Source organism: Anser brachyrhynchus, assembly GCF_964034855.1.
Source record: "Anser brachyrhynchus genome assembly, chromosome: 2".
Taxonomy (NCBI): domain Eukaryota; kingdom Metazoa; phylum Chordata; class Aves; order Anseriformes; family Anatidae; genus Anser; species Anser brachyrhynchus.
This window is the reverse complement of record NC_137695.1, coordinates 45,641,968-45,655,572: the sequence shown is the minus strand read 5'-3', so window position 1 is coordinate 45,655,572 and position 13,605 is coordinate 45,641,968. Positions and strand designations below refer to the sequence as shown.

General features: G+C 34.9%; 1 protein-coding gene across 6 annotated transcripts in view; it reads right to left on the bottom strand.

Annotated features, from left to right (window-relative positions):
- ATP2C1 (ATPase secretory pathway Ca2+ transporting 1) overlaps window positions 1-13,605 on the bottom strand; it is a 50,020-nt gene that overhangs the window by 19,570 nt on the left and 16,845 nt on the right. For all 6 annotated transcript variants that reach the window (XM_080581739.1, XM_080581737.1, XM_080581738.1 and 3 more), the window contains 9 exons: window positions 12,957-13,073; window positions 11,532-11,621; window positions 8,794-8,829; window positions 7,841-7,902; window positions 7,338-7,446; window positions 4,069-4,224; window positions 3,301-3,369; window positions 1,468-1,543; window positions 909-975 (listed from right to left, as the gene is read on the bottom strand). In XM_080581739.1, coding sequence (XP_080437865.1) covers window positions 909-975; window positions 1,468-1,543; window positions 3,301-3,369; window positions 4,069-4,224; window positions 7,338-7,446; window positions 7,841-7,902; window positions 8,794-8,829; window positions 11,532-11,621; window positions 12,957-13,073 — 782 coding nt within the window. The remainder of the gene's footprint in view (window positions 1-908; window positions 976-1,467; window positions 1,544-3,300; window positions 3,370-4,068; window positions 4,225-7,337; window positions 7,447-7,840; window positions 7,903-8,793; window positions 8,830-11,531; window positions 11,622-12,956; window positions 13,074-13,605) is intronic.

Sequence of the window (13,605 nt, the reverse complement as noted above, 5' to 3'; positions counted from 1 at the left end):
AGAATGTCATAGATTAATACACAGTAATAATGCATTTACCCATACAAAAGAAGAAAAGCTGGGAAAAAAACAATTGCACATTTGTTTTGCATACAGGAAAACACTAGTGAGGACTGTGCAAAGCAGCCCAGGTTGTGAAGAATAAGCGTAGTCAGCACTAAAAAGAATTGGGATATGCCACCACTCCAAGTGACCGATCATCCACAGCTATCACTTCTAGATCACGCTATGGCAGCATGCTAAGTGTTGGAATGACAGAATAAGATCAGATCACAGTAGCTCATTATACAATGCTTGAAGTTGCAGTTGTGCCTGGTGCCTTCCTGCACATATCCCCCCTCCCCAAGTAAATCTCCATAGATCCTGTTATTTAAAACAAACAAACAAAAAACACTTTTTGTTAAAGAAATGCTTCTGCCCTATTCACTGTCCATGTAATAGCAACCCAGCAACTTTTCTGAGAGTAGAGAGCTAGACCATAAAAACTCAGTGTTATTCTCAGCAGACAACAGCCTGGAATTAAGTTTTCATAATGTGCTAGAAAACGAGCTAATAAAGTACACAAGTAATTCAGTTTTATTTGATGCTACTTATAATACTGCATTTTCTTTATTTACTCAGCGACAGAAATTCAAATTGCACAACTCTATTGTCTGTTTACAGATGTTCCCAAAACTCTCAGAAACCTCCATACAAATACACAATTTAAGAGACAGACAAGTACGTCCTGTATCATTAAAAATGAATATGAACTTACTTTTTCAAGCACAAAATCTGTTTTTACTTTGTATTACTTATCTAAACTTAAAAGAGACTGCGTGCAAGCACATTATAATATACATCACTAGCTTTCACACACTTCCTATCATGCATAATCTACACTATTTAAAAATATCTATGTATCTTACCTCACTCCAATTGTGAACATATCAAGAATATGTTTTCCTTGCAACCAGCCAACCAGCATAATAACTCCTATAAAAACAAACAAACAGTTGTCATGGTAAATACAAAACCAACGTGCACTGTAGCCTATCATTAAAAAGAACTCAGCCAAACTTATCATTATGCTGCCTATAAAAATCCATTATTTCTATCACTGTTGGAGCATGATTCCATTAGTAAAGCAAAGGTGAAGAAAGTTTTTGCCAGTCAGATTGCCCAATCATACCAGCAGTGAGGTACTCATGCACACCTTGAATCAGAAGAGACACCGCAACTTGAAGCATTTAGAAGGCCAAAAAAAGTCAGAAAAGCACGTTAGTGGGCAGAAGTAAACTTGCATTGTAAGGGGGGTTATGTCACATCAGTAATCTTCAGATTATTACTTGCATGAACTCATTAAACAGTGGCAAACAAAATCAGAAGTCAAAATATCTAAAAGGAGATCAAGTCCTTCAGTTTTCTCAAACCGATGGGTTGGTTTCAGTTACAAAATAATTTGTAGTTGTTTTGCATAAATCTTACCTATGATACCAAAGGAATACAAGGAAAGCTGTTTTCCTAAGAGATCCATGCTCTTCTGCAGAGGTGTCTTTGGAGCCTTGGTGAATGGTAAACACCCAACAGTTAACAAGCAGAAGTTAAAAGCATAAACTGTATCCTATTTCTTCAGGTATGCAAGCTTCAAGGCCTTGTCTTGAAACTAACTCGACTAAGATGTAGTTACACAGTATGTTTCCATGTGTTTACTTTGTGAAGACACAGACTACTTTGTTCAATTCTCATGTAGAAGTCAAGAAGTTCAAAGAACACTTCAATGAAATGAACATTTTTTTTTTTTTTTTAAGAAATATCCTTTGGGAGTTTTGTGATGTCTACAGCAAAATCTAATACAAAAGGTCACATCAAGGATTTTTAAAAAACATGGGCTAAAAACAACTGCATTTCTTCTAGACAGAAAAGTTCTTGATAACAAGAACAAAACCGACTTTTCCAGGCAGAGGCATTAAAGCCCTGGAAGGCCAATTATATTTCAGGAGGAATTTGCTAACAAGCTGCAGAAAATACAAGTTAGCCAAATAGGAAGCTATAGAAATATTTAGTGCCAAAAAAAGGTATAAAAAAGAGGAGGGGAACACCAAGAAAAAAATTAAATAAAGAGATGATAAAAATTAGGAACATAGATTTTTATATTAACATATGGTAGACCTACAGTATGGAAAGTATGGCAATAAAAGGGAAACTGCATCAGTGTAAAATCTTTGTTCTGCAAGGTATGAAAAAAGTGTACACACTATGGGGGAATTCTTATATTACGTTTGATTCACCCTTACCTTCAAAATTTACTTTTAAAATAAGATTACTGCAATAAGCATCATAAACATAACCCCACAATACTCTGATATTTCAGAATGTTTGTGTAAAATGTGCACGCTTTTTGTTGCTGGTTCTTTCTTCATTAATAAATGCAATTGCTCCAATATAAACTACATACCATAATCATATTTTCCTCACATGTGTAACAAAGTGGATTACATTCTGGGTGACAGAACAGCAGTATTCCCTTGAAAGGTCTAGTAAGGCACTGCAGCTAACAACGTGAGGTCAGTGACACACTCCCAGCTGACACATTTGATGCCTGACCTAATGCCCTTAGTTGTTCTGATCCAGCAGATTTCAGAAATGTAATTTGGAAAAAAAAAAACGTGCTGCCTATAGTAAGCCTGATCATGCCCTGACAGCTGAAAATAGACTGTCACCTTATGACCTTATGTTGGTCAGAGAGCCAGGGAAGGCTGTTGAAACATAAAGTACTCCAAGAGTCTGACTTTCCATGTGGATCAGAGCACTGCAATAGAGAAAGTTACTACAGGAGTTTAGTATACTGAAGTTAAAGGGAGCTCTGTAACCTTGGAAGGATAGGCTAGAGATCATGAAGCAGCGGGAAACAAATTCATAACCCGAAAATACACCGCTCCTCAAGGGAAAACATAGTCCTGTGCACACAGCACACAAATCTGTCATAACAAATACCTTTTGCACAGACATAGTTCCACTTGAAAAAAATACACTTCCACAAATTGCAGCAATATTTGTTATACCTTTTAAAAGCTTCAGAAAATTATTTTCAGAACTAACATTTTTAGGTCACCAATGGATAATTTGTTACACTGAATCCAATTACTACTTTCATGTTCAAGAGAGAAGATTTGTTTCACTAGAGAAGAGAATAGTATTAAAACCAATGTAATTAAATCTAACAAAGTTCCTATGGAATAAAATCCAAAAATGCAGTTTCAATGAATGACATATGCATTTACAAAACTTAAGCTGTTGTTTCTAAATATCCATTCTTACCTCTTCTGCTTGCATCATTTTAAAAACCTCTCCAAATTCAGAGTTTTCTCCTGTTCCAATAACAATGCCCTAAAAAAAAAAAACAACAAACACCACACCACCAAAAAGCAGTCATTTCAGATCTGAAGTTTTAAATTAAATGTACATGATTGTTCTTGACAGCTTTGACTTAAGTAGTCAATGGGCAAATGCCATTTAAATTGCTACAATTTTGTTAGCCTTATTAATTTAACTACTCAGACAAATAGGATGTATTTTTGTTAAAAAAAATAAAATCACCCCTGTGAAACAAACTGCTATTCTGTACTGCTGAAGTACAGCAACTACCAGTAACAAAACTGAAATAGCACAACATCCAGCTAGCACCAAACATATCTGTAATTTCATTTACAGGTTCTCAAACTCTAAGATATGAATGTAGTTCTGCAAGATCACAAATACCAAATCCCAGATAGCCCAGATAGAACGGTTTCACATCATCTGCTCCCTACAAATTTGAGGGCTCCTGAGCATGGATTTTTTTCCCCCCATGTCTGAAAAAGCACCAATGAGAACAGCTTTCATTGTATCACAGTAAAGTCATCCTCATCCTTATTTCCAGTAAACATTCCTATTTCTACTCCATTTCTACTATTTAAGAAAAATTAAAATATATGTAGTCATTAAAAAACAGTTATCAACAGGTAAGTGAACCTTAAAAATAAGAACTGGTTTAATTCAAATAGTTAAAACATGGAATATATTGTTCTCTATCAATAATAATCTTACCTTTGCTTTTCCACATCTGACCAATGTTCCCATGAAAGCAATATTGCTCCTTGAAGTAAGGTCTCCATTGGTTGCTGCTGGCTGAGGAGCGATAGATTTAGAGCAAGGAGCTGTCTCACCCGTGAGACTGGATTCATCAATAGAAAGGTCCACAGCCTTTGAAAACAAAATATACAGAGTAGGTAGAAAGCATAGCAATAATCTTTCATAAGTAATTGAAATCGTAATATATTTTTCACAGTCAGAGCTGGGAAACCTTTATCTAATTTATTCATATGACAAGAAACCATGTATCACTATTGACCATATTTTCAGAACCAGCATAGTAGCAAGCATTCCTACAGAACACTGCAGCAATACACTTGCTTTGCAAAGTCAAAGTTTACTCCTAATTTTATGTTCATGACTTTCTCTACAAAACAGAGAAGAGGTTGTATCTGTGATGCACTCCATTACCAAATAATATAATTAACTGGGACTGTAAATGTATATACATACTATCCTTTCAATTCTTTCTCTGTCCATTTCCTCCTATCATGTTCATTAAGAACACATAACAAAACACATACAGTGGGTTTTTGTCCACAAAGTGTCTCTAGGGAAAATGCCATTCACGCAACAGGCAAGGTAGTCTGGAGAAACTTTTTTTTTTTGGTTTTGCTTTTGTGGTTTTTTGGCAACAAGTGCAGGTGGTAGGAGAAGGAAAAGGGAAAAGTGAGTTACCATTACAGCTACTCAGCTGTCTACAGGTGGAGAAAAGAGATTGTTTTCTATAAATATTCAAAGAAAATATATTAATATTCTTCTATAATATTTGAAGAAAATAGACTGTTTTCTATAAATATAATATAAAACAAAAAATATACAATAAAAACAGAAATGTAAATGTCTTTCCCCAACTGACATCACTTCTAACATCTTCTGTTGACTTCAGTGGATCTTGAACAAAGCCAAAGCTTGAACCATAAAATTCTACTGACACAATCCAATTAAAATAATTCTGCATTATTAAAAATTATAGTCATTACTTGTGATTGTATCACTAAATTTCAATATAACTTCCTTGAGAAAAGCAGCATTAAAGGATGTTTAATAAAACAAAATTACCAAAACTCTTTGAAAAGGTATCACTTGCAAGAATCTGTCACATTGCATTTAGTACCACCACAGTATAGCACATCACTCTGAGGTTCAAGGATATTTTTGGTTTGTTTTCTTAAGTGACACATTACTCCAGTAACTCTTGCGCTCCAGTTCTAGCTGGACAACAAAATGAACACTGGCATACTAAGTCAAAAATAAATTTAGTCAATGTTCAGAAGAGAATAGTACCCTTACTAAAGTGCTTTCTGATCAAGTTCCTCTAATTCCTGCTGTTCTCTCAAATACGTATCAGGACAGCACCCATTTTTAAAAGATGGATACTGTATCAATAAAGGAAAAGGGGCACTTTCAAGCAAAGCAAAAAAAAGCAAAAAAAAATGCAAAAAAAAAAGCAAAAAAAATGTTTCAAGCAAAGCCATAAGGAATGATTAGCTCCAGAAAGTTCTATAGCAATTTTTTTATTTGCAACATATTCCTCAGACTCCAAGCTGAAACAGGATGTTCAGATTTATCCATGAGCTCTGAAACACTTGTCACCACTACTGAAGTGAATTTTGTTCAAAACTGAAGTTGCTACAGGCATGTTAGTTCTTAATGTAGTATTCTGGATTTAAAGAGTATTACTAGAAAACTTGACAGAGGACTCATTAACCTGCACAAAACTTAGGCCAGAAAAGGTCTTTATATAATGTTTCAGAAAACAAAGATTGCCCCACAAGTCCAGCAAAGAAATTTCTTCTCATATATATATATATATATATATATGTATATATGAAAACAATATATAGAGAACAAAGACTTCAGAAAGTAAACAACACTTAATTAGCATTTCTGTAAGTTTCTAAGACGGTATCAATTAGAACATACTAAAGAAATCTAGTTCTTTATCTGAAAAGACAACCTTTTGTGATCCCACAAGAAAGGTTATCTCAAACACAAACCTTCACGGAAGCATAGCAATAGGCATTACCGCAGAGGTAGCACATTTGCTTCTCCCTCCACTTTTCTAACAGGAAAGCATGAGGTTAGGCCTAGCAGCTTTTAAGAATTGACTTCTTTGGCCTTAAGTCCTGAACACAAGAAATATGAATTCCACCTTTTCATACTGTCACAATTTCATACTGTCTCTGATTATGGACTTACAAACAAAGAAAGCAGGTATTTCAATATATCTCTGATGTAAAAGACACTCTTTATACAGGAGAATAAATTAAACATATCAGAGTTTTCTGGTGATCATAGCTAGCCTTTTCACAGAAGATTGGACTTGAAGTTTCCAGGAGAAAGCATGCACATTCTGCCAGGCAAGATAAGGTAAGATAGATGCATCATACACACATGCATATATATATATATGCACATATATATATTATATATATATATATATATCAACCCCCACTGCGTGGTAGAGATTTCCAATGCCAGAGTGAGGCAACTGCTTATGATGACATGCTCTTATTTTCAAATATCTGCAAGAATAGTGGAGATAAAGATGATGCAAATTTTAAGGTCATGTAGACAAGCAGATTAGAAACTTTTAATTCCCCTTCTGCTTTCCATTGTAACAGGTCCAAGAATGCTGCTAACATGGTATGCTATGAGCTTACGAATGAGATGGTAGATGCTGCTGCAACAGCACTTCTACACTAATGTAGACACTATACAATTGTTGAGGGAATAAGAAAGTGTTTGAAGTCACTAACAAAAACTACTCAGCAAAATATTAAGTACTGACTATATTGCAAGGGCTAACAGATGATGCAGACAAACTTCCCAAGAGCACTGCAAATTTTTCTTAGACACTAGCTGGTAAAATTAATGCAAATATTAGACACAAAATCTGCTGGAAACACATCCCACAATTCAGACTGAAAACAGCCATTTGACTTAACATTCAGAAAAAGTATTCAACTGAAGTTTTCAATAACAGACTGCATACATGAAATGGGAAAAATACTTCTCATTTCTTACAGTCAAAAACCACGTATATTAAGAATGCACAATTACATTTAGGAGTTTAATTATTTCAAAGTTTCTATCAAAATAGTTGCAAGTTCCAAACAGTAATATTTACTGCAGTTCAGTATTAAGTGGCTATCTTCTCTTCCCCTCTCTTGCACAAAAAAAAAAAGCTATTAAATATTAAAACAATAGTAGGTATATACCTCAAATAATCGTAGATCAGCCGGGACTCTGTCTCCAACTGACAAGCAGACTGTATCACCTGGGACTAAATCTCTTGCAAGTGTATGTTCCACTCTACCTTCTCGTACACTGTAGGTACAAACACAATGTCAAAGTACATAAGAATGTACTCTCTGGCATTTTGTCTTAGAAAAGCAAAGTGTTGGCTATGCGTTGCAGTGCTACTGGTTTCTATGTGTTGCAGCACTGCTGATTTCAGCAAAATACAATTTCAATTTTGCTCTTTATTTCTCTAGAAATTACACATCAGTAATATCATTTGAGTGTTCAAGGGGCAAAAATGTGGAGTAATATTTTATGCCAATACAACAATCTTTAAAATGAGTCAAAATCAATTATGTTCTATATCTGCATAACGCTTGCTATAAAGGTATTAAGTTCAGTAAAAACTTTTTCTTCTACTCATTTCACATTAAACTTAACATGTCTTAATTTAGGAGAGAGAGGACATACAATTCCATACCAGTGGCATTCTGGAGGCACAAGTTTACTAAGCTCTTCAAGAGATTTTTCTGATCTGTACTCCTGCAGAGACAATAAAACAATTAAAGAAGTGCATGTTTTTAAAACAGGCAAAACTTAAACAATAAAAAGATAGATTTCAGCAGATGTGGATGTGTTCCATTAATAAAGTTGTTACAATATTCCAAAGAATCAGTTACGATATGCCCTCCAACAGTTCCTTATTAGATATACTTTAAAAAGCAAATACGGTTCAAACACTGGAAGTTTTACAGATTTAAGAACTCGCCTGCATGCATTATTACTGAAAAACTGGCAGAGATCTTTTGCATTTTCTTTTAATACCTTCAAGGCTTTGTAATACTTACAGTAATGCTTCTAAACACAGGGATCAAGTTCTACAGTTTAGCAAGTTTAGCACTCTTAGCCCCTGGAGAACTACAGTAATACAACTCACCTCTAACTCAACAGATTTTATAACAAATTTCAAGATAAACAAAGATTAAAAGCACAAACAGGATGCGATTTTCGTTTAAGCAGATACTGAATAAAGCTGGGTATTCAAAGAATGATGATAACGTTTTTATGACTTATGTTATTTAAAATATATTTTGGGGGGGTAAAATTTCTGTACAGCATTGCAACCAAAGCTTTATGTTCAAAATCTGTTTTCTATGAAATCAAATATTTTAAAGTACTTCAGCACTGTTTAATCTGAATGCTTCTTTACAAGTAGTCTTTTATTGCTGAGTGTATTACCCATATAGATGCATAAATGTCAATGTAGTTAAAGCAAGAAAAATCATGCACTTTAGAAAAGGGAAAGACTTGGATGAAAGCACAGAGCTCTTTAATCAAGCATTGTGCAGCTGCACAACAGATCAGGACAACTACTTATTAAATAGAAGAGCATACATAAAAGCAATAATCTTGTTTGGACAACAGATGTCTTACCTGAACAAAGGCAACTGTAACGACGATGAGTATTGCCTGCGAGAAAACAAAAGCAGATAAGACAAAAGAATTCCAAATGGCCATGAAAGTAAGTGATCATATTTGCTTTTTCTCAGCCATAGTTGTTACTACACATTAACAATATGGTTTGGAAACAGACTTTCTCACGCTCAAAATGACCAGTTTTCCCTCAGGCCTACTAATGACAAACAACAAAAAACAATAGCATTATCTCTTTACATCTGTTTTAGTGTCATCCAAGAACTTCAATAAGGTAATACTTCTAAAAATAAGATTGATAACTAGACAGTGACTTTGAAGTAAAACGTCGAGCAATTGTAAGCTCTGCATTTCTAAAAGGTGAGCGAGAGACAACAGTGGGGAGAGATCCAGAACAAAAAAAATTGCCTGAATGAAGTATGAATGGTGTTCACTGCCACAGTAACTGTTAAAAAGTTGTTAAAAAGATTTTGTTTCATTCAAGTGACCAGATAACAGGAATACTAAGAATAAACTGAAGAGTAGAGACAAAGTTGAGGAACGGGTCTGGAGCCATAAAATATCTCAGTAAGGAAGACAAGAGGAGGAAACTTGGGAACTTTGCCCAAGATTCCCATGAAGTAAGATAATACATTGACTACACCCCAAACAGCCAGGATCCAAAACAAAAAGGCAAAAAAAAAGTTGCTCATTAGGAATAATCCAAGAGAAGCACTAAGACCTCAATAATAAGCCTTCCCCCATATCACACACAATTCTGGTCACAACACTTCAACATGAATGTCACTGGGCTTGTAAGCATGGAACGTGAAAACGAGTGAATGAATGAGGTCTATCAGAGAATGAGACAAAGGTGAATTTTGTTTGAAGTATCATCTTCCCCCTCAATAGTCTCCAGTTTTGCTACACTAATTAAATTTGTTACTCAAATTGTTACACTTTTTAAAATACAATTTTATCTCAGAAGCGCAACAGCCATTAAGCCTTTAAAGCGTACCTTGCAATTACTAAAAAATAAGATATGACCATTTTGCAAGAGAAAAAACTCTTGCAGAACCGTTAACTAAATCAAAGAAATCCAGCAAGTCTGCCTTGTTTGTGACACTAACATTAGCCTCAGCAACTGAGTTCTAGTAAATAATTATATGCATTTCTCCCTCCTTCCATGGGGAATTACTTCCAGAGTTACATATATGCTTCCTTTGCAGGCAGTACTACCTTCTTTTCATGCTACCTGTCACAGCTTTGATATCCTAGTCTCATGTCAGCGTCTCACTTTGGGTCTACGTGCAATGGCTTGAAACAAGAAGCCAGTATCTTCCAACTGTGAAAAGGTAGGGGTGTTTTTTTGTTGTTTTGTTTTAAGATCTGAGCCCAGTTCAAGTCACCACGCAGCTCTACAGTACATTTTTTATCATCTGAACTAAAAACCTCGGCAAAAGTTGCTCAAGCCAGCAGTGCTATCAAAAGAAATATATGTCATAGATATTTAGCAGCAAGTTAGTTTTGTTGCTAAGGCTCTCAGCAGAAATATACAGACACAGAAGTTGCACTGTCATCTGAAAAAGAAGCAAAACATATTTACTCAGTGAAAATATAAGCCTTGATAACTACGAGACTAAATGGTAGGTTAGCTGTAAGTTAAACGAAATAAACAATTAATGAACTTTAACTGAACCGCAATTACTCTCTGTATTTCAAGACACCTCTACTAACGTTCATGAGGCTGGTGAAGATTCCTTCTCAGGCTGGAGCACAGACTACAGAAGTTACTGCTCCCTTACACTGCCTTGCTGAAGGGTACAGGGAAATAGATTTAAGGGCAATACCAAAGGGCAAAAATAATCTAACTTTTGGCCACAACAGTTAAATACATTTAATGATATAATAATTTTCCTACATCCAACTTATGAGCACAACAGACTATACTACTATGAGCACAACTAACACTAAAATTCAAATTGCATATTGTTTCTTAGAGAAACCACGTGTGTTCTACTGTGTCTGCAGAAAAAGAGGGGTTAGGAGCAAACCTCTGTTTATCTTGAATTAATTACAGAAACACGATTCCTCACAACATGGAGTGTGAAGGTCAGCTATGACAAAAACACAGCTAGAAACTACCTCTGATCATACAGAAATCACAATTTTTACTTTTCACCCCAAAAAGGTCAAAGGGAATACAAATTTCTCCTCAGTGTCATTTGTCCTGACAAATGTTTAGCAGTACTACAGTTGCTCATTAGTTTAACACCCTATTTAACTGCAAACTTCTACAAAAATTCCTTATTTCAGCTTCTATCTTCTTTCTGTTGTTTCTAGAGAGTTCAGGTTAGATTTCTTTTTCCATGTTTTAAAAGATTACATCTTTCAAGTAAATTAACAGAAGGCCTCTGTTGGTTTCAATTTGAAATTAAAGCATAATTTGAGATTAAAACATTAGATAGAAGACATCAAAAATTGTTCCTCAGAACAAACTCCTAGACACAATGAAACAGCAAATAAGTAAGTTGTAGCCAGGTAAATATTAGCTGATATTCTGATATGTACTACTGTCAGTCAAGAAAAACAAAATCCCCTCACAAACTTAACAGCAGATTTAATGATAGCATATAAATGAACTTCATTAATTACAATCATATAATACCACCCCACGTTAGCATTGATGTGATGTTGAAAGTAAACGTGGTCATCCATTCTGAAGTATTGTCTCAGAAGATAAAATTTTAGTTCCTTACCACAGTGATACTGACAGCATCATCAAACTGATGCATGAGAACACTGATGACCGCAGATGCCAGGAGAAGCATAATAAGGGGATTTTTAAACTGAAATGAAACAAAACAGTAATTCAGCAATACTCTATACAGAGTGACGTTTTTGCCTACCCCCCAAAGAACATCTATTTTTAAAACATATTATTCTTTAATTAATTTTTTTGCAATCTGCCAGCACAAACAGAATTTGACTCTGTATGGTTCAGAATTTACTTGAATTATTCTTTTTAGTATCAAAGGCCTTGAATGGACCATATTCAATACATAACAGTAGGAAACCACTTTTTATATTTTCTGATTCACATTTTCAAGATAGAAAAAAAGGATCTTTCTTCTACGTGACAGATAGTTGCTAACTGCCACCTTTTTGAGAAATCTTAAAAAAAAGTGAATCTTAAATAAAAGTGAAGGACACTCTAAGAGCACATATGATGAGCACATTCAAAGCAAATACATATCTTAATAAATTCTACCTAAAACACGCTTGGATAATATGCTTTGGAAGTCTTCTGACGCATCTAACTGACACTATAGATGGATGGGAAAATGAAGTATTAATGCCAGAGGACAGCTAGTATATAATGATGTTCCCACTCCTACTATCAGCAGAGAATGGAATTATCTTTGCAGCCACTTCCAAGTAAAACAGTTTCTCTAGAATTAACCACCTGTTACTTCAGGGTTTACTTTAGAACTTAACTGTACTGCTGCTTAGACAGGCTGCAGGAAATACTAACCAAAATGTTTAACAAATTCATTAGAAAAATACTCTGTGTGAAAAGTTGCTTTAAGTGTCTTTGCCAGGGAGAAGGTAGGCAGGCAAAAGAGTGGCATTTCCACACCATTCCGAGATGCTGCATGGGCTCATATTTATAGTAGATCGAGCTGATAGGAAGAAATTTACACGTGACTTTTGCCAATTCTGCTTACCATCAGATTCAAGGCTGACCCCATCCCCACCCTCACTTCAAAGGCATTATTTTTGCTTTCTTGAATTTCTTTTGCCCACCAAATTATTGACACTTCATATTCCATTTAAATATTTACCAATCAAAAGCATTTGTGTCTGACTTGAGTGTGATTCATGCCCAAGTCTTTGCTTATAAGGAAGTTTATTCTACCTCCCCACCCCTTAAGATAGTTACAGACGGTAGCCTTCTGCTAGTTATGAACACCTTCACAAACAAACCATATAACCTAAACACCGATGTACCTAAATGAAAGCTTTTTCAATAGGTAAGTTAGATAGAAATTACAGAAGAACTTCTCACTCTACTTTAGCTTACCCACTTTTATCAGAGTACTTTCATGTACACAAAAGCTAAAGACAGCAAAATTACTGACAAAGTATTAAAACCTAAAAGCAGAAAAGACAAAAATCTTAACCTGGGAAATGTATTTTTTCCACAATGGTTCATCTTCACTAATATCAAATTCATTCCATCCATGGAATGCCCGTCTATGACACACTTCACAGTTTTTTAAGCCATTCTGAAGATTAGCCTATTGAAATATACAAAGAATAACACAGTCAGTGATTACACTGTTAAGATAAGACTTCAGAATAAATTCCAACACCAAAATAGTGTCTTAGATTATAAAAATTTGGCCATCAGAAATACAAGCTTGGTACTGGTGTTTGTACAACAATAAAAGCTAACTGTTTTAAAATAAAATTTGGCAGTAGTTAACAGATTCAACAACAACAAAAAAAAATCACAGAATTACAGAAGCAGATGCTGTTTCACATCTCTGATTGCTAAGCTTCCCTGCAGAAAACTCTTTAGCAAACCAAACAGTTCAGACTGTTGAGAATTATGTTAGGAGTTCAGTTACTCAGCTAAATGACAGCCATAGCTTCAAATTCTTGAGTTATCAGTGACCAACATTTATCATGATGTACTCCTCAAGCAGTCAAGCATGCAGAAAATGAAAAAAAGATCATCTATCAAGAAAGTTAACACAAATTCAATGGCTCATATATCTGTCAATGGGTATCTTTCTCAATCCTGTTCCTCCTCTTAAAATGGAGGCT